The 18,454-nt window shown below is 43.8% G+C and overlaps 1 protein-coding gene across 14 annotated transcripts in view; it reads left to right on the plus strand.

The window, feature by feature from the left end:
* Positions 1-11,265: 11,265 nt before the first annotated feature.
* The window catches only part of CLASP1 (cytoplasmic linker associated protein 1), a 162,348-nt gene continuing 155,159 nt past the window's right edge, over positions 11,266-18,454 (plus strand). For all 14 annotated transcript variants that reach the window (XM_008922930.3, XM_018072562.2, XM_018072563.2 and 11 more), the window contains exon 1: positions 11,266-11,740. In XM_008922930.3, the coding sequence (XP_008921178.2) occupies positions 11,546-11,740 (195 nt within the window). In that variant the 5' untranslated portion in view covers positions 11,266-11,545. The remainder of the gene's footprint in view (positions 11,741-18,454) is intronic.

Here is an 18,454-nt window from a genome sequence, read left to right on the forward strand (position 1 = left end):
GGCCGTGCTGATCTCGCCGAGCGGCGCCGGGCTCTGCCGACGCTTGGGGCTGCTGTGCCTCCAGCAGCATCCTGTGGGTTGGGTGGGCTCGGCCCTGGAGCTTGGCCCCTTTGTGCACGTGCCGTGCTCTGCTTCGTTCATTTCTGGGAGCGTTTTTAATGGGAGTTGGGCGAGGACTGCGAGTTTGTGCGTGTGCGAAGAGGTGGCTTCATCGTTAGGCAGATCCTGCAGAAGCGCTTCAGAGAGCTACTCGGTCTGAGTAAATACAATGTTATGCATGTTGCAGGCCTGTGTGGGCTCTGATTAAGGTATTTTTAATGTTATATGTCTAGAGATATCTGTGAGGAAGGGGAAGGCTGCTCCCTTCCCCAACCCCCTGCCCAGCCGCTTCAGAAGGGTGTGGGAAACTGAGGTAGGATGACAACCTCCGGGTTGTATGGGAAGCCTGTGCTGGAGTAGCACAGAGGCTTCCCAGATGCGAGGGTTGTTCTGAGCACTGGATTCTCTGTCCCTTGTGGACTTATTTCATAAGTCAGTGTTTAGCAGAGGAGACAAGGGTTGAGTAAAGAAGTATGTGCCAAACCAGTGTTGATAAAGCAGGGATGTGGTCTCCAGCCCAGTACTTGTGCCAGCTTCAGAGGCAAATTTGTCATAGCCCAATTTGCTGCTGAACACTGCAGCTTGTTTCTCTGCATCTTTTGAGCAGTTGTATCTCTGTCGCACGCTCCTCTTGGTGCCGCCTGGGTGCTGTTGAAGACAAACCAAACTATTTTCGCTTGATACCTGGAGACACAGATCCACCATTTAGCTCAGCAGAGCTCAGATTAATTCTTGGGAAGGTGTTGGAAGTGCAGGTGTTTGCTTCCGTCTGGGATTCTGAATCGGATTTAAGAGGTTTGCAGCTGTAGAGGGGATATGTTTGAGGACTCGCAAGAGAGATGAGCTTTCTCTAGAGCAAAGGACTACACTCAAGTGCAGGATAGAACTGCAGTACTGTCATATTCAGGGTCTCCCTTATGGCAACATTGCTCACTGTGTGGAACAAGCCTTTGTTCTGTGGTCCTGGGCTTGGCAAAGTCCAACCTTTGCTTGTTTTCTCTATTGAACCCTGTCAGTGGGACTGAAGCTTGGAAGCTACAAGAGGGACAGAGGAATGACATGTCACCATGGGTGATCCTTTCTGTGTTTCTTAATTTTTAATTATTGCTTAATTTTTTTTTAAATTGCTGCCAACACAGGTTTGTTGTTTTTTCTTGCACTGATGCCTGCAACATTCCTGTGAAGTCCTTAGAATTGATCAAACAGCTTCAAAAGTTTCTGTTTCAAGAAGAAAAATGCCATGAAGTTATACACTTTGGCCTTGCTTCACTTGGCTGATAACATGAAGTGTTAAAAGTGAGAGAGCAGCATGCTTGGGAGATGGACATGTTTCTCTAGTTCACGTGACATTCCCTAGAAGGACAATTGCAGAGAATGCCTACGAGAGAATGAGCTGGTCCTCCAGTCATCTTTGAAGTTCTGTAGGAATGTTAAATTTATGCTACAACTTAAGTGTTAAGAAAATTGTATATTTAAACAGCAAAACTCAAACGATTTATCTGTTTCTCCTCTGTGTTAGTCAGTCTTTCTCTGTCCATCGGGCAGTTTGTTCAGGGCTGTTGGTTATTAAAAGATGAGAGCTGACAGCAAGTCTGGACACTTGTGTAATGATTTACAACATTACAGTGGAGGATGAGGACAAGGTCTCCTCAACAACCTTTGTGTCGAGGCAGGTCAGAAGAAGTTTCAAGAGGCTGGACGTGAAATGTTCAGATGGATAAAGTGTAGTGACTTTCTCCGCATGTACCTTTCCACTTCAGTGTTCCTGCAGGTTTTTGTGAGAGGTGGCTTTGAAGTGTGTGGACTGCCATTACAGGTCCCTTCTGGCCTCATATGACTTTGGATCAGGCTCATGTGTCACCCTGAGCCTCTCATTATCTCGGGCCTTGCCTAGACTAGGGATGGAAATGTTGTTGGTGTGCCTCTGGATGGGGCTTGCTGCTGTTAATGCCTCCTTGGCTGACAGTTGTGATTGAAGCTTCCTCCTGGATTCTGACAGTGCCAGCGCACCTTCCAACAGCCTTTGCCAGTGCGTAAGAGAAAATGCTGGCAAGTGTATAAAGGTCCCTCACCTGAGTGAATAAAATAGACTGTTCTTGTCTATTAATTTCTTCAGACTGTGACTTTAGTAAATTATAAGCAGTCTGACTGAGGAAGGTGTTTGCTTCTTTCCTTGATAAAGGGTTGGTGTTGTGTCAGTGTTGTGCAGAACAGCATTAACTTTACCCCACTGTTTAATGGCATCCATTTCATGTTGCTCTTTGCTCAGTTGCTTCATTTTCATCACCCTGTACAGTGTTGAAGTTTGCATTATGTGTTTCTTTCAAGCTCACTCAGTGCTTTGGATATTGTCCATTGGACCAACCTGTTACCAGTTCTCAAAGCTGTCTGAAAGCCTGATGTGAGCTGGTTATGAGCTTTACACTGTGGGATACTGAGGAGCTAAACAAATACATATTCTTTGGCATTCTGCACTGCACTGGTGTCTGGCTCTGTCACACATGTGAGAGCTCACTTTCTCCTCTCTTTGGCAGCACTAGCATTCTTACACCAAAACCTCAAATAAACTGCATGGAGTTGTAACTGTTAAACTTACAGGAGGGCAACAAATGGATTTTGTGGTCTGAGAGGCTGCCGGTGCTCCCCAAGAGATTTAATCTCATCTCATGTGTTTGAGTTCATCTGGTTTCCTGTTCTGTTCCTTAACCAAATCTCTGCATGTCTGGCTCTGCAAGGAGGGAGATGTCCATTCTGCATCTAAAAACAAGGATGCCAAATAGGAGCCACAAAATTAATTGTTAGAAGAGCGTCATCATCATTAGTTTATTGGAAGTGAGTGGGCAGATTTAAAATCCTCTAATTTGTTTTCCACCATCAGCGAGTTAATAGACTAAACAGCCTAACCAGGCCAGTCCCTGGTGCAGTGTGTCTGTACTTCAGGTTTAAGCTATGGCCCTTTATTTTCACTTTGATTGTAGATGCTTTAGGTTCCAAGGTATTTCAGAAAGCCAAATTGAACCAATAATGATTTGAGGCAAAGTTCTGATCAAAACAGGGTCAGATTCTGACCTATGTTTTAAAGTGATGCTGAGCAGAAGGGAGGAATTGCAGGTGTGTGTCTCTGCCTGTTACGTGCAGGTGGTTTTATTGCCCAGAAGTCTCTTCACTGCCACTAGAGGTTCAGCCCAATTCATGATATTGTCAAACAAAAACCGCTTCTGCTCTTCCTTGTCCTGTGCTCCCTCCACCCGTTTTATAAATCTGGAAGTGCTGTTGTGGCTTTCTGCACTCCCTTTGCAGCTTGTGTTGAGGGATTTCTTTGGCCGTCCACTTACGTGTGGTTGTAAATGCCAGGCTGAATAGAATCTGCTTCTGCCTGAATGTAGAGAGTAACCCTCCTTCCCCTCCCTGGTGCTGAACTGGTTCTGGGTTCTGTTTTCTGCTGGGCCCTGTCAGCAGTTGAAATCCTGCTGCTGCTGAGAGTTCTCCTCTCCTTGCCCAAGAGTTTCCATGGCAGCCCTGCAGAACAGGGGTAGGCAAAGACCCCTGTTTTACCATGCAAACAAATTTGAGTCATGGAAGAGAGATGGGCATTAGCTGGGAAGCCTGAAGAGAGACAAAGAAAATAAAACTTTTTCCAAAACTGTTGACTTGCAAACTGCTGCTGTTGCGTCCCACAGCCAGTGTCCCTTGAGGGCTTGCACCCAGGGTATGATCTTGTGTGTTATTTTGCCATTCCAACCTGTCATTTTACTGTTAGCACTTGTCTCTCAAGTACTTCCTTCCGGGGTAATTCTGGCTTGGACTTGTATGTGAAAACTTACTTCTGTGTCACCAGGCAGTTATATAGGGAAAACAAGGTCCTGGAGGATTGGAGTAGAGAATTTATATTGAACTCACTGCTCTCTTTAAAATTCAGTTATCCTGATCTTTACCAGCATGTGGTGGTATTATTTCCCCAAGGTGTTCTCTCACCCTCAGTTCCCACTGCAGACTTGCTTTGCAGTGGCTCTGGAGAAGGTGCTTAATTTCCACCCTATTCCTGCCTGTAAAATAGGAGCTTCTTGGTATTCTACCACTTTTCTCTTCAACTGATGTACAGGAAGAGATGCTTTCTATCTCAGGACTGGCTAAATTAGTGATCTTAGCCTAAGGAACTTCATCGCTTGCAGTGCAAACAGAGATTAGAAGATTCAGATGTGAGCTGTGAAGCTCCTTGTTCTGCTGGCAGACTTGCAAGTGATGGGTCAGTCTACTTAGTTCTCAGTAGTGTTCTACTTCCAAACCTTGCTAAGCATTTTACCTACAGGAGGTTACAAGTGAAAGTCTCTTCCTTCCCTTCCCATATTTTCCCAGATGAGCCAGTATTGCTGCTGGATTGTGGAGGAGAGGGTTAGGATGTCACTCTGGAAAATTTTGTCCTGCACTCCTAGTTGCAGTAAAAGGGGGGCTGGATGCCTTTTCCCTTCTTGTGGAATGCATCACTACAGCCCCTCAGGGAACCTTGTGCGCTCTTGGCTCCGACACCTTGCAGAAAGCTGTAGAGAGCCAGTGCTGTGTAATTTGTGGGCCAGGGGCCCTCAGTGTCAGAGCTGCAGTCTGTAGGCTCTAAGGTTAGATCTCTAGGGTGAGGGAGAGGTAGGATATTTTTGTACATATAAACCCCAAACTTGAGCACTATAACAGAATCAAGTGTCATGATGATAGCTGTGTGTGTGTTGCCCCACTGCCACGGGTCCATTGCCCCTAATTAGTTGCTTGTAGTATGTTATCTTGGAACACTGAACTGAGATGCCTGCAAGAGGGAGTCCACACAGAGCAGTTCCTGACATTATAGGATTTTGAGCTCATTTCAGCACTCAAACTGTTAAAAAGGAAGAAGCCCTTGAAAGCTCATTCTAGACTTGTCCTTGGTCTCAGACAAAGTTAAAACCAATTTCAGAGAGGGGTTGTATTAAGGAAACAAAAGATGCTAAAAGACATCTAATTTTCTACCCTTATTCTGGAAGGGTCAGTCCTACTCTGCAAAGTGGTTTCATTAGTGTGGGGTATTGGAGTCACATTGAGGTGACCTGCAAGCCATTTTGATTTGCTGCAGCTTCATTACTGAGGAGATTTTTTTTGAAGATTGTTGCCTTTCTGAAATTGGTATCTGTGTGTGAGGTGTTCAGTTACTGAGGCAGCAGTGTAAACTTTTAGTGGAGGCATAAGAATTCCAGTTATCTGAAGCTTATCTCTCATCTTACCCAGGGTAGGTAATACAACTTTCACAGCTAGCATCTGGCCAAGAAGGATTGTGTGGGGGCTAGAAGGCCACAGTTAGCTTAAGCCCTGGAAATCTTTCAGCTGTCATTCTGAAAATCTACCTCAGTTTTCCTGATGGCAGTGGAGTTGTAGCTTGGTTACTGTCTGTACTTGTGCACATGAACCCCTTAATAGACTTCAGGCAAGTTTGAAGACCAGCTAGTATTTAGCAGAGTCCTAGCAAGGCTTCAGCCAGACATGGCTCTTCTGAGGATGAACTGCCTGCAGCAGTAGAGAGTTTTGCAAACAATGCCTTGGTGTGGCAGGTGCTGTGGGAAGAGAAAGAAACCCTCCTTTCAAGACCTTCCCGAAAAGAAACTGCATTCACATAGGCAGTGCTTTGCTTATCAGCAAGGTTGTGCTGCGAAGTTGTGGTACTTTGAGGACAGTTAAAGTTACTGTGGAAGGAGTCTCTGCATCAAGTGCCTGCAGAGACACTTGGTACATCGAGATAAGCAAGGGGCTGTCCCGCCAGCTAATTAGGAAAGCATGAGTTGTCAGTCTGGAAATCTAAGATACCATCTTTGCATTAGGAGGAGGCTCAAATACAAGGCAACACTAATTACTGATTTAAAACAATCACAGTGGTTGTGCAATATTCCCTGGTACTAAAGAAACATTATTACCTACTTATGGGGACAGGTGAACAATGGGGAGGGCCCAGCTGTCAGTTGGTCGGTGGGTGTTTCTGCAAACTCCCTTCCTCCAGATGGTTGCTCTCTTCTTCAAGTAGGACACTTGATGTGGTACTTGTCACTTGGTTCTCTCAGAGGGTTTGAACAAGTAAGAATACTTTGAGCTTGAAAACTGTCAATACAGCTGCTTTGTTCACTGCTACTTGCACACTGAGGGGAGAGCAGGTTTGATTGAGTGCTTGGTGATTGTCATACTTTGTAAATCCCTGACACCAAATCCCCTCTGGGCAGGGGATAGCTGTGCCTGTTGAAGCAAAAACAGAGGAGTGTAGAGAGGGCTGAGAGCTTCCATCCTTCCTGCAGAGCTGCAGTTTGACACTTCCTTGCTGATGAGACTTCCTCTTAGTCTTTGCAGCATATGATTTCCAGGTGCTGTTCTGATAGCTCTGAACTTCTTTCCCAAGGGGGCTTGGGTGGCAAACGCATTAGTTATGTATTTATACTGCCCACCTGTCAGCAGTGGTGAGCTACTGCAGCTTTGATGCCTGGTAGTTTTTATACTTGAAAAAAAACTGCTGCAGTTGGCTAGGGTGGAGATCTCTTGGAGGAGGAGTTCTTTGTTGTGGAAAGTCAAGGTTCAAGGAAATATCTGTCTAATATACCTTGAACTAATTTTAAAGTGAAGTGACTATGCAATTAGGTCCTGAGACCGGTGAAAAAGAAGGCTTGTTGGTACAATTGTGTTGCCGTGTTATTTCAAAAGCTGCTGGACCACAGCTAACCACGTTCACACACAAAAAAAGACACCAAAGAAGTGTGGTCACGTTTAGAAGTGGTTTACAAATTAAGCTTACTGGCTGGAAGAGAGATCCCTTCAGGAAGATGACTAGAAAGGGCTGGTTATTGTGTGGCACTGGCTCTTGTCTTCAGTGAGTGGCAGCAAGAGACTTGTCTCTGCAGGCTTGTGTCTGGAGCAGTCATGTTAGAGCAGTTGTCTGGGGAGGTTATGGACTGCACCGACTTTTTGGCACGTGAAGATGACAGCAAAACATGACAGAGATGATAACCTGATGACTAGAGCAGAAGAGAGTGGGCTATCATTTTAAAGTCAAACAACTGTATTGGAAGAGCTCCCCGGTACAGGCAACCCCCCAGGAGGGTAGTATTACATTTTTTACATGCTTCAGGTTTCCTTCCTTATTGCAAGAGGAAGAAGATTTAAAATTTCCTGTGAAGTTACCCTAAGATAAAGTCTTCCTTGAGAATTGCAAATAATGCACTTTCACTTAGTCTGGGCTAAGTGGGGTTTCTCCTGGGTGCTGAAAAATGTTCATTGGCTTATGTATCCAGTTTGATGTTGCCACAGCATCTTAGGTAACAAGTATTTCCTTATTACTATTTGAGTTGACTTATTGTAAGTGCTGAGCCAGTTGCTTTGCTGTGAATTGTACCAGCTTTTATGGTGTTATGAAGGTAGTATCTAGGCTGAGTAACTTTGGGCTGTTCAGTCTTTACCAGCTTTCTCCTTTAAATTCATCATTTTGAGCTCCAATGTGGTATTAAACTTAAACCTCTCTATAGTGGCTTTCTACTGGATAGCTCTTGATGGAAAGTTCATGTGTTACTGCCAGAGGCTTTGACTGAGAACATAATTTTGATGTCTTATTAGTGAAACAGGGAACTTCTTTTGCAGTGACAGAGTTGGGATGAGAGAATAGTTTTTTTTCTCTTAGATTATTTTGTCTATGTATGGACATTGTTAGATGTAACCTTGCCTGTTCCTTCAAGTGTAAACTGCAAGTCTAGGAGGAGAATTGGAGAAAACCCTTGCTCTGGAGCTTATATTTGCAACCCTTCTCAAAACTTGGAGGAGCTCCAAACACAGGACCTGTGCCGCTGAGTTATTAGTTTTGAGTTCTGCGTGACTGTTCTTCAGTGGGAACTTTGTATCTTGTAACATTGCTTATCTGAAAAGTGCAGGAACAGAAATGGACCACTGGGGCTCAGGTTGTGGCTTTGTGTTTTTTCAAAGCTTGTTGTGAGGGAAGCATTTGCCCAGTTGGTTTCAAACTTGATGGGATGTAGCAGCCATATGCTTCCTTGCCTGGGAGGTTAATTTTTTTGTCAGTTTGGCCCTTGTTTTTCTCAGGTGGTATTTTTTCCACTTCCTTCTGTGAGGAAGAGGGGGAGTCAACAGACTTCCTAACATGTGTAGAAAGGCTTTTTTTTTCTTTCTTTTTAGGTAAAAAATTGCCATTTAAAAACCTGTTGGCTGGTAGATGCACACTAGCTTCAGCCTTTCCTTTTGGCTTAATATTCCTGTTTTCCCTGGGATTCAAAGGTGTTTCTGACTCTTTTCCCATGTGTGTGTTTAATAGTGGTGCCATAATGTATAGTGGATCTTCTTTAGACTACAGTGCTCAAGGTTGTGACACAAATCTGTTCTGCTATAGTGCATCATGATTTTTATCTTCTGTCTTCCTCCATGTGTTTAAAAATCCAGAACTTGGAGAGAAATTTGTTTACATTAGTTTGCTTAAAAGGTTGTTTCTGTTCTTGTAGGTAGAGGCTTACAACTCTCAAATGAAAACCACATAGAAGAAAGACCTGTAACTTTCAATGTTCCTTTCTCATGGCAGTATGGCCAGCTAATGGTTTCTTGGATGTGTCAAGACTTGTTTATGTGTGATGTTAATAAAAAATGACTATTCTGTGTTAACTAACACTCATTCACACCCTTCTGTAATCTGAATTTTCGAGTTTAAGCAAGTTCTACATTTACATTTTCAAAGCAATTACACTTTCTTCACCATGTTCTATCCAGTTTAACAGAAGAGTCCACTTCTGAACGTGTGTGCAGTTTCTGGAGTCCAGAAGCAAACTGCACAGCTAACTTGAAAGGCTTGAGCTAGAATGTGTTAGCAGCTAAACACCACTTTCCTGCCACTTCTCCCCTAGTTCCATGCTAGTGAGGGGTCTGGTAAATGCTGCCCTACTGTGTGAAAACCCTTTGGTTGGGCACTCTGACACTGCTGTGAGTAATACTGCCTCACATAACTAGAGTGCCTGCAGCAAGGAGCAAGACCAGCCTGTGCTTGAGGGCAGGGGCCAGTATTCAGAGCTGCAGACAGGGAGACTTGGACAGAAATGTCTGCTGCACTTCTGCAATTGGTTGAAGTGGCCCTGTTTTTGTGCCTATGCTGCCATGGGTAGTCAGAGCTGTGTCATGAACCATTTTGGTTGAGGATGGGAAAGAGCACTTCTTTCAGAGCTGATGCTAAACTGACCAGGTCAGAAACTGTGGCATCAGCAATAAAAAAGGCAATGCTTTCCTGTAGTTTGGAACCAATGTTTCTCTTAGAAAGAAAAAAGGCATCGCTCTAAGAGTGTTGGTGGGGGTGAGATGTTGTCAGTTTTAGAGTTTGTTGTCAAATCACTCTTGAAGTGACTTGAAACAAAATGATGAGAGTTTTGTATGTCCTTGAAACGGTTCAGGCTGGGGTAGTGGTCACAGATAAACTATCACAGCACTAACCCAAAGCTCAAGGTGCTGTGTGTGCAGTTGCAGCTGATGCTTCCTTGCTGCTCTGGGGGGTGAGGTTTTCTGGTGAGGAGAGAGTTCAGTCTACACACAGAAGCAATCCCTTCTGGCTAAGGGTAGAACTTTCCAGGCAGTTGGCTGAGGTGATTCCCTGGATGTACAGAACCAGTTTTGGTCACCATCAGCCAGCAGGGTATTTGAACTGGCTGCCTGGAATGGAGAACCCTGCTCTCTGGTGACTCCTGCATAGCCAGAGTGGGCAGCTGGGACATGTGTGGTTGTGCTTGTAGGGTTAGGGAAGCTTAAGACCTCAGTGCTGAATCTAGATGGTGTGCTTGGTGGTGGTAAGATGTGGCAGTATGTAAGTCTGGCCAAGGAGGATGGAGGTGAGATAATGAACTGAAATACTCTGTGTGAGGGATGCTTTTTTTTCCAGGCTGGGATTCTTGTGTGCATCTCATCTGCTGTCAAGTCTACTTTGTTTTTATTAAGACTTTTGTGAAGGCCTTATTTGCTCAAACAGAAGGTATTTAGATTTGCTGCCCTGGTGCTTCCAATTAGTGAACTTGTGCCTCCAGCTTCCTTCCAGTTGTTTAGTGAACCAGGTGTCTGCTGCACAGCCTCTTCCCTTGCTCTGAGCATGACCTGCTTTCCTCATGCTGGCGGAAAAAGTAGGGCAGATTTCTAGCTTTGGGTATTATTAGCCAGGAAACAAAAAGACACCCTGGGTTTTTATCACCCCCTCCTGAAAGAGCTAACCTGTGATGAGGGAGTGCTTCAGGAAGCAGTACGGTGATGCCAAGAGCCCTGGCCTGTGGGAGGGTGGAGATCAGGCTCTCCAGTCTGTTCCCTGGCTGCCAGGAGGGGTTCATTTGGCTGCAGATGGAGGGACAATAAAAGGGCTGCAACTGGGTTCCTCCCTAATGAAGTCCTTGGACAGGAGAGTTTCTAGAGTTGAGGAACATAATCAAACCCTAAACTTACAGTAATTTTTTTAGGCATAAGCCAAAAGTTTACCTCAGAATGAGTGGCAGCAAAGTTTGGCCTGGCCATCCTTGTGTGTGGCCTTGGTTCTCAGGACACCACAGGCACTGTTGGTTGAACTGCCTTTAGACTGTGCTAGTGCTGTTTCCTGTACACCTGTAGTTGGGATATAACAGAATTCAACCTGGAAACAGCTTGAGCACCTAGTTTTTTAAGACTGATTGTTTTACATTCCTGGAGCTCAGTGTTAGTGCTGTGTCTTGCTGACCAGCTGATTACATGGATTGCTGAAGGCCAACAGTCAAAACAGGATCCAGACCACTCATTAAAGTAGATGGGTTTTCGTGGCGATCTGCTTTAAGAATTTTGTCCCCACCTTTGAGGGTAGATGGTGATGGTGGCAGTTGCAGTAGTATTGATTACTAATCACCTGCTACTTAAGCCACAAATTTACTGTCTCTTCCTAAAACTTCTAGGGAACTGATGGGTAACTGCTGTTGTTAAAGAATAACCAAAGGTTTTTGTTCTGACCTACCTTGTTTGATTCCTTAAAATAGAACAATGCTGCTCATATCTGACTTACCACAGCTTGGCAGCTGTATATGAATAACCTATTTTGTGACATGCTTTCAGTCTTGTCTTTTTTTTTTTTCCTCCAGTTTTAATTTAACCTATAATACTGTTCTTTTTAATTTCTTTCAGAATGGACTGCTGAATTGGGATTTATTGCAGACTCAACAGTACAGCACTGCTCGTTGCTTCATCTATTACTAGTTATTTAAATTGGACTTTTAATATCCTGCCAGCTGCTGTCCACACACACATGGTGCATTGTTGCCATTCTCAGAATTGCATCTTTGAAACCCAGACCCTCAGTAACCTTCATCGAAGAAAGAGGCGACCTCCTGCGTACTTTTATAGAGGGATTTTTTGGGCCTGCTGCCCTCTGGCTTTCTTGCTGGTGCTGTATTTCTGAGGCACTATGGAGCCCAGTATGGAGTACTGCTTGGCGCAGGTGCTGCAGAAGGATGTTGGAAAGAGACTTCAGGTTGGCCAGGAATTGATCGATTACTTCTCAGATAAACAGAAGTCAGCTGACCTTGAACACGATCAGACCATGCTGGATAAAATGGTTGATGGACTGGCCACTTCTTGGGTAAATTCCAGCAATTATAAGGTAAGAATTGTCAGGTGGAATGTGATTATTGTCAGAAGTCTTGGTGTTAAGTGTTACTTGATGTAAGTGAAAGTTGTATAGCAGACATGCTGTTGTACTATTCTGTAAGCTGGTAATTATGCTGAATCCACCATTGCTGTTCCACATCTTGGTAGCTGCTATGATATTGAGGACTCAAGGCAGTAAGAATTCAGTAAATGGTGTATTAAGCACAGCTGGATTTATATTTGGTGTTCATAGTTTGTAATACCCTGGTTTCTTTGTGTACCTTGTTACATGGTGGCACACTTAGATCATCCCAGTAGTTAGCAGTGTTGATTTCCTGCGATATTAACAGAGTTTATAAAACTACAGAAAGCATATATAAACAGCAGTATTTTTCATTGTCATTAAATCTTGCCAGACTTTTTTCCCTATTTTCTCTGGGCAACTTAGACACAATAGATCAATTGTACTTAGCTCAAGAAAGGTAATGTGTGTGTATGTATCTTCTGTTGAGTGTGATAGTGTAGAAATGACTTGGTAGGACATGGAACTCCACTGCCTTGTTATTCTGTTACGTTGCTTCATCTCCCTGCAGGTCTTAGTGAGGAAGTCCTACCACAGCAAGTACTGTGGGAGTGGGGAGAGCTTCTCCTCTGTGGCTTAGAAAACTCCTGTCCTGGTGTGTTCTTGAGGCACTTGGACAAGTCTAATAGGGGTATTTAAGATATTGTATGGGATGTAATAGGAGACTTTGTTCCTGTCTGTTAAGTCCAGGAAAATCTGAGAGCGAAAGTTCCTACAGAGCTGAGCCTGAACATACTTAACTGAAGGTTGTACTGAAGTTCGTGAACTCCTGGAGAAGTGAAGGAGGGAGTGGCTGTGTAGGTTGCAAGTGCTCTGGAGCTCAACATCTTCAAATTAATTTAAGTTATTTTTAACAGAACTTTTGATTGAGAAGTGGTGTGAGTTTGCAGAGTGTTGGTTAATGTGTTCTGCACAGCTGCATTTTTTTCCTCTACATTTTTGTCAACAAGCAGCTGCAGTAGAAGCTGTTTGACATACTGGGGGGAAAAAAAACCCCAAACACTAAAAACACAACTGCCAAAATCAGTATGGTCTCAACAGAGGATCCATTCTGCTGGAGCACATGAAGAACTTTTTAGTTTGCTGTTGTGAACAGTGTACATAGAATTTTCTGAAATTGCATATTCTTATTCCCGTTTTTCTTGCTCACTGACTTTCTCTTACAGACTTCCATGATTCTCAGTGGAAGGGTAACCCTATCACTGTAAAATTGAAATTGCTACAAAATGTGCTTTTTGCATGGATTTTTACTAACTGATATGGATCGCAGAGCTATGCAGTGCTTTGCAATTCCAGAGTCACTCTTAGTTTGCAGAATTTCTTTTCAGATAACTTGCTCCCCTTCCCGGTCTTTTGTCTGTTGAACTGCATGCTTACAGTGATCACTGAGGTATTCATTTTCCAGTAACAAACTGGTGGCACTTTTGTACTGCAGTGACTCTGTTCCAGAACTCATGCTGCTGAGCTGGCTGTTCATTAATGTATGTGTTCTATAGATAGCATTTGCTGTGATTAATAAGTTCTAGTAAGCATAACAAAGACACGTCTCGGATATCTGGAGAGTGTTTTCTCAGTGAATGAGTATAATAGGGGATGTGAAGCCCTTGCATGGGGCAAGCTGGCTGTCTGGAGGTTAGTGGTGTGGTGAGATCTGCTTCAGGATCCAACCAGGCCTTAGTGCACCATCATGTGCCAATTCTTTCCTTCTTTTAGTGCCTGCATCTGCATTTTTGTCCCCTTTCTTCTTGACTGCTTGTGGGCTGGGGGTTCAGATGCTCAGCTCTGTCTGGTGTGAAGGGAGCACAGGGGGACCGGTGTCATCTGATCCAGTTCATGGATTAGTGTGTCCACCTTGAAAGCCCAAGCATCACTGCCCTAGAACAGCCATCTGGAGAGATAAACTGCAGTTGTTTGGTCACAGCTGAAAAAGACATTACATTTGTAGTCTGTTTCTCTTCTCATCTCAGTCCCTTAGTTTGAAAAAGTATCAGCTGAAAACAAAGATTGAGATCATCTTCAGGATTTGAAATTTCCTTACAGTTCAGTGATAAAGCATGTGGTCTCAGAATTAGACTGAGTTTGTGTAACAGACCCATTGTCTTGGGACAGCATCCAGTTGATTCGTGGCCCCTGCTTGTCTGGGACTTATCTAACTATACACTTGTGCTTACATGATATCACCAAGGAATCATCAGTGAACCAAAGAGAAGTGATATCTCTAAGGTAAACTGGTTCAGTTTGAATTAGAAGGAGCTTGAGCTGATGATGAAATTATTACACCTTGACAGGAAGGGCTCAAGCTGTTTCATTGGCATGCAATTCTGAGCTGTGTAAGTCATGGCCATCTTTGGTGTTTTTAGGCTTTGGTGTTTTTCTGTGTGTTTTTTCTGTTTTAACATGACAGTATTTTGTGAAGTCCTTGACCTCAGCACCCTGAGTGGAGACAATGTAATCTTTTTCAAGTGATGCAGCAAAAAAGAGTGATGGAGGGCAGAGATGCTTCCCTTTCCATGTTGCTGTCCAAGTCTGTAAAAACATCATGTGTGAAACATAGTGAGACCTAACACGGTTCTGATAGCACTCAGCCCTCTGAAACTCTTGTAATAAATGGTCTTGTGACCTGATCACTGATTCCTGCTTCCTAACAGGCAGCTGCCTTAGGTGCAGAAGGCACTTGGATAGTTCAAGGTGCTTTTCAAGTCAAGGAAACCTAAGGATGGTTGTATGAAGCAAGGCGCTGAGGTCCAATGCAAACCCATTTGAGTGTTTGTGCTTGCCAGGAGCGCTCTTGAACTGCACCCAACAGGCACTGCCTGGCCTACGTTTCCCCAGCAGTATTTATAGGTGTGTGGAAGACAGAAGAACAGAGCAGAGTGAGAGATGAATTCACTTTGAGAGCTCTTACTCCTCTTTGAAGCACAATTACTTGGAGCAAACAGCCTGTGTTTGTGTGGGCAGTAGGAGTCATGTGTTACACCAACCAGGTTGGGCTGGGAAGATGCTGCAGACCAAGGAGGAATCCTGCCTCTGTTCTGTTTCTTCATGTGTTTTGTTTGCTTGCTCTGTGCTGTTTCGGGATGGTAGTTCTGCTTGACTCCATTTCTTCCCCTGCTAAGCATAAAAGGGAGTTATTTTGCTGAGCTTTGAGTCTCTGAACAATAACTAAGGCCTGTACAGCTGTCTGTCTTGAGACATGAAGCAGAACAGCACAGCAGTGTCAGGGACTTCAGCATGTCCTCCCGGCTTCACAATCCTGCAGCAAGGGAGAGGGCTGAAATGTCGGTAATCCCTTGGTGAGCAATCTCTCTCTGAGCTGCTTGTGGCACTATTTAGTAATGTTGCTGTTAAGTGTGCAGGATCTCCTGGCTCATCTCTGGCTGATGTGCCTTTCTCTGTACCCAGACTTGGATGTGCCACTGATGTTTCCTCTTGAGGTGTAAGGGTAAAGTAATATGTCCAGGATCTTAAAGTGATTTTCTACCAACTTGATATTCTTAGAGGTGAACCGAGGGTGTTTGGCAGTGACCTGCTTCTCCACGACAGTATTGTACTGTTGTCCCCATCTAACAATGTTGATGAGGTCTCTTGCTCGTTTTTCTTCCCTGGGATGTGTGGCCTGGGCTGTTGGAGTTGAGGTTTACATGGGAAATAGCCCTTGTTATTGCTAATTGCTTTTCCATAAATGCCCAGGAGTGAAGTAGACTTAGAGATTTGGTGGTGACAGCCTTCAAACAGGTCAGGATCCAACATATTAAAGAGAGATTCTAGTCAATGTTTCTTGTGTTGCAGAGTGGTAGGAGAGGCCAGTTTGAACTGAAACTGGGTGGAGGTTTGCAGTAAGGAATTGGATGAAACTTTTTTTTTTCCCATGCATTCTGGCAAGGAGTGATTTTTTTGGGTCTGCACTGCTCTCACTGGACAGGGTTTGCTTTCCAGGGAGAGTATCTCACCCTTGCATGGGATGATCCCTTTTACCCAGTGCAGCTAATCTATGTGAGGCTCTGTGCCCAGCAGCCTGCAGGACTGGGTTTTGCCTCTGAGTGGGGACTTAGGGACTGACATGGTTAACAGACCCCCATGTCTGAGGACACTTCCACATCCACAGCCTCCTGCTGTTCTGGTAGACCCAGTCTGTCAGGCTGGGCTGTGTCCTTAAGCTTGCTTTGTGTTCATGTATGCAGGACTTCAGATGTGATTTGTTTAGCTGATGTTGTTACTTACAGAGACATTATGCTCTTAAAAATAAAATATATGGTGAGATGTTACAGAGAAATTTTTTGGTGTGGTGAAATACTGCAGGGAAATTTTATTTCCCCTGACAAAATTCCTAATAATGTTAGAGAAAGCAGCCGTCCATTCTGATCTGTTTCTGAATATCAAGCATTAAAAGAGCACGCCTCACTGAACTGAAGAGAAATAAAACTTACATACATAAATTAACTGGCTTTCTTAAACTGTGTATTGAATAATTTTTTTTTTTGCTTTGCTAATTGAGGGGTAGAACAGATGGTGCAGGCTTAGTTTGAAGTGACATCCATTAGAGTTACTTAAGCTGATGAATGGTTGCTCACTGTAAGCATACATTTGTTCTCTATACCATGTTTATTTTGGTTGAAATGCAGTGGAAGAAGTCCTGATTTAAGAAATAATTATCATGCATGGTTATGGGTTGATATGATAATTTGGTAAGTGTGTTTTGTTAAGTATTTAATGCATGGGGGAAAAGGACATCACCATCTGGGGAAGAAAAAGGAACTTGTAAAGGGTTTCCTTTACAGCAGCTGCTGTTAGCTGGTGATACTAGGGGTACATGAAGATCAGTAATGTATACATTAATTTAGTACTTTGATCCCTTAAAACCTCTTTACCAGAGGCTGAAATTGCAAATAAAAATGAATTAAATTAGTTTTGATATGATAACTGGACTATGAAGGAAGAGTGACTTTGAGATCTGGACTTGTAAGTAGAGGCTATTCCTTGTATATGCCCATATTGCAAAAGGTATCTTGCCAAAAACTGTTTTCGATGTCTCCTCTTGTGGGGAGAGGAGTTACCTTAGGAAGGACTAAAGACTCGTTGGGTTTGAACTACATTTATGGAGTGTGTCCAATCCTTATTTTTAGGCTTTTGTGCTGGCATACTCCTAATAACTGGATTTTCCTGCCCTAAACTTATGAAAGAGCAGAGTTTTGGCTCCAGGATATCCAGTTTCTTGTAAGCATTGATGTTAATTCCCAGTCCAGCTGATCATTTGGTTTTTCCCTGGCTCCAGAAGCTGGACCTGCCTTTCAACACTCACTGCGTGGTAATTTGATGGGACTATGGTGTAGCTCTCACCTGTATGGTATCAGTAGTGTGGGGAGTGCCACGGAGAGTGCAGTGCAGAATAGGAGATGGGAGCAGCTGGGATAGATCAAATGCAGTACTAGCTCCAATCCTTTGTATTCAGGGCAGGGAAAAAATTAACTGCTGTAGCAAGTCAGCATTTAGAATTTCCCTGTGGCTTTTTCTTCACACTTGAAAGGTAATAATGACTGATTGTAGCAGGAAGGGTTGTCCTTTTCTGGCTGCAGTGGGAAGAACTGTAGTGGAGTAGTAATACTTTCTGTTTGTTTTATGCACAATGTGGATGTGCTGCTGGTTGCATGAAACAAAAAGCTTGTGAGCCTTAGTGTACCAGACAACAGTGTCTTTGAGTTGTTTGCCAAGGTATTACCAATTCCAGTATAAATAGTGAGAACCTACAGGATCCCAAGAGAGTGTGAAGAGTGGAGACACAACGTTGAAATAAAGGGGACAGAAGTTTGTTTACAAAATTGTGGCACATTCAAGGTCTGACTGACTTGGTATCCTTGGTGGCCTTTAGTGGATGGTGAGAGATGAGTAGAAAAATGGGATATAAAGTAAAAGTTTCCCTTCCATATCCTTCTGGCTTGTAGAGATTTGAGCCTCTGATTTCATTTTCTGACCAAACTAAGTTCCTGTAGGATTTTAGCCCTGGAACTAGCAAGTGTTGTCTGTTGCTGCCTTTTTTTTTTTTTTGTTTTGTTGTGTTAGATCTATTTTTTCTTGCCTGTTTGGTAGAGTGGCTGCCTCAGCATTGGCAAGGCCAAACAGGCTCTCATTTGGGACCGGTCAACACACAACAGACTGAACCATTGTGGTTACTAAATTGAGAGGATAAAGCTATTCCTTTAATGCTGGTGTAGTGTTTCAGTTGCAGCACTTCAGTGCTTGTCACCAGGATTTATTCAGAGGTCTAACACAGTCACCCAGCTCTCAGGAAACCTTGGTGTGCGTTGCTTGAGTGCAGGCTGAGGGTCACAGCTGATGCATTGGTGGAAAAGGCAGATTATTGGGGATTTATTTTCGTGGGGATAAGGGTGTACTAATGCTATTGTACAATGCCTTGTTGGGCTCTCTGTGGCATGTGCTGTACAGTTCTAGTTGCCTGTCTGCAAGGAAGGAATTCCAGCTGGAACAGGTGCAGGGAAGGGCTAGTAGAGTGTTTAGGGGATTGGATAGCCTCCCTAACCAGAGGAGACTAAAAGTTTGGCTTGTTTATTTTACAGTATGAAGGCTGACAGGGAATATGACTGCTGTCTATAAATACATCAGAGGGGTGAACCTCAGGGAGGAGAAAGA

This window comes from Manacus vitellinus, unplaced genomic scaffold (genome assembly GCF_001715985.3).
Source record: "Manacus vitellinus isolate BGI_N305 unplaced genomic scaffold, ASM171598v3 scaffold_22_pilon, whole genome shotgun sequence".
Lineage (NCBI taxonomy): Eukaryota > Metazoa > Chordata > Aves > Passeriformes > Pipridae > Manacus > Manacus vitellinus.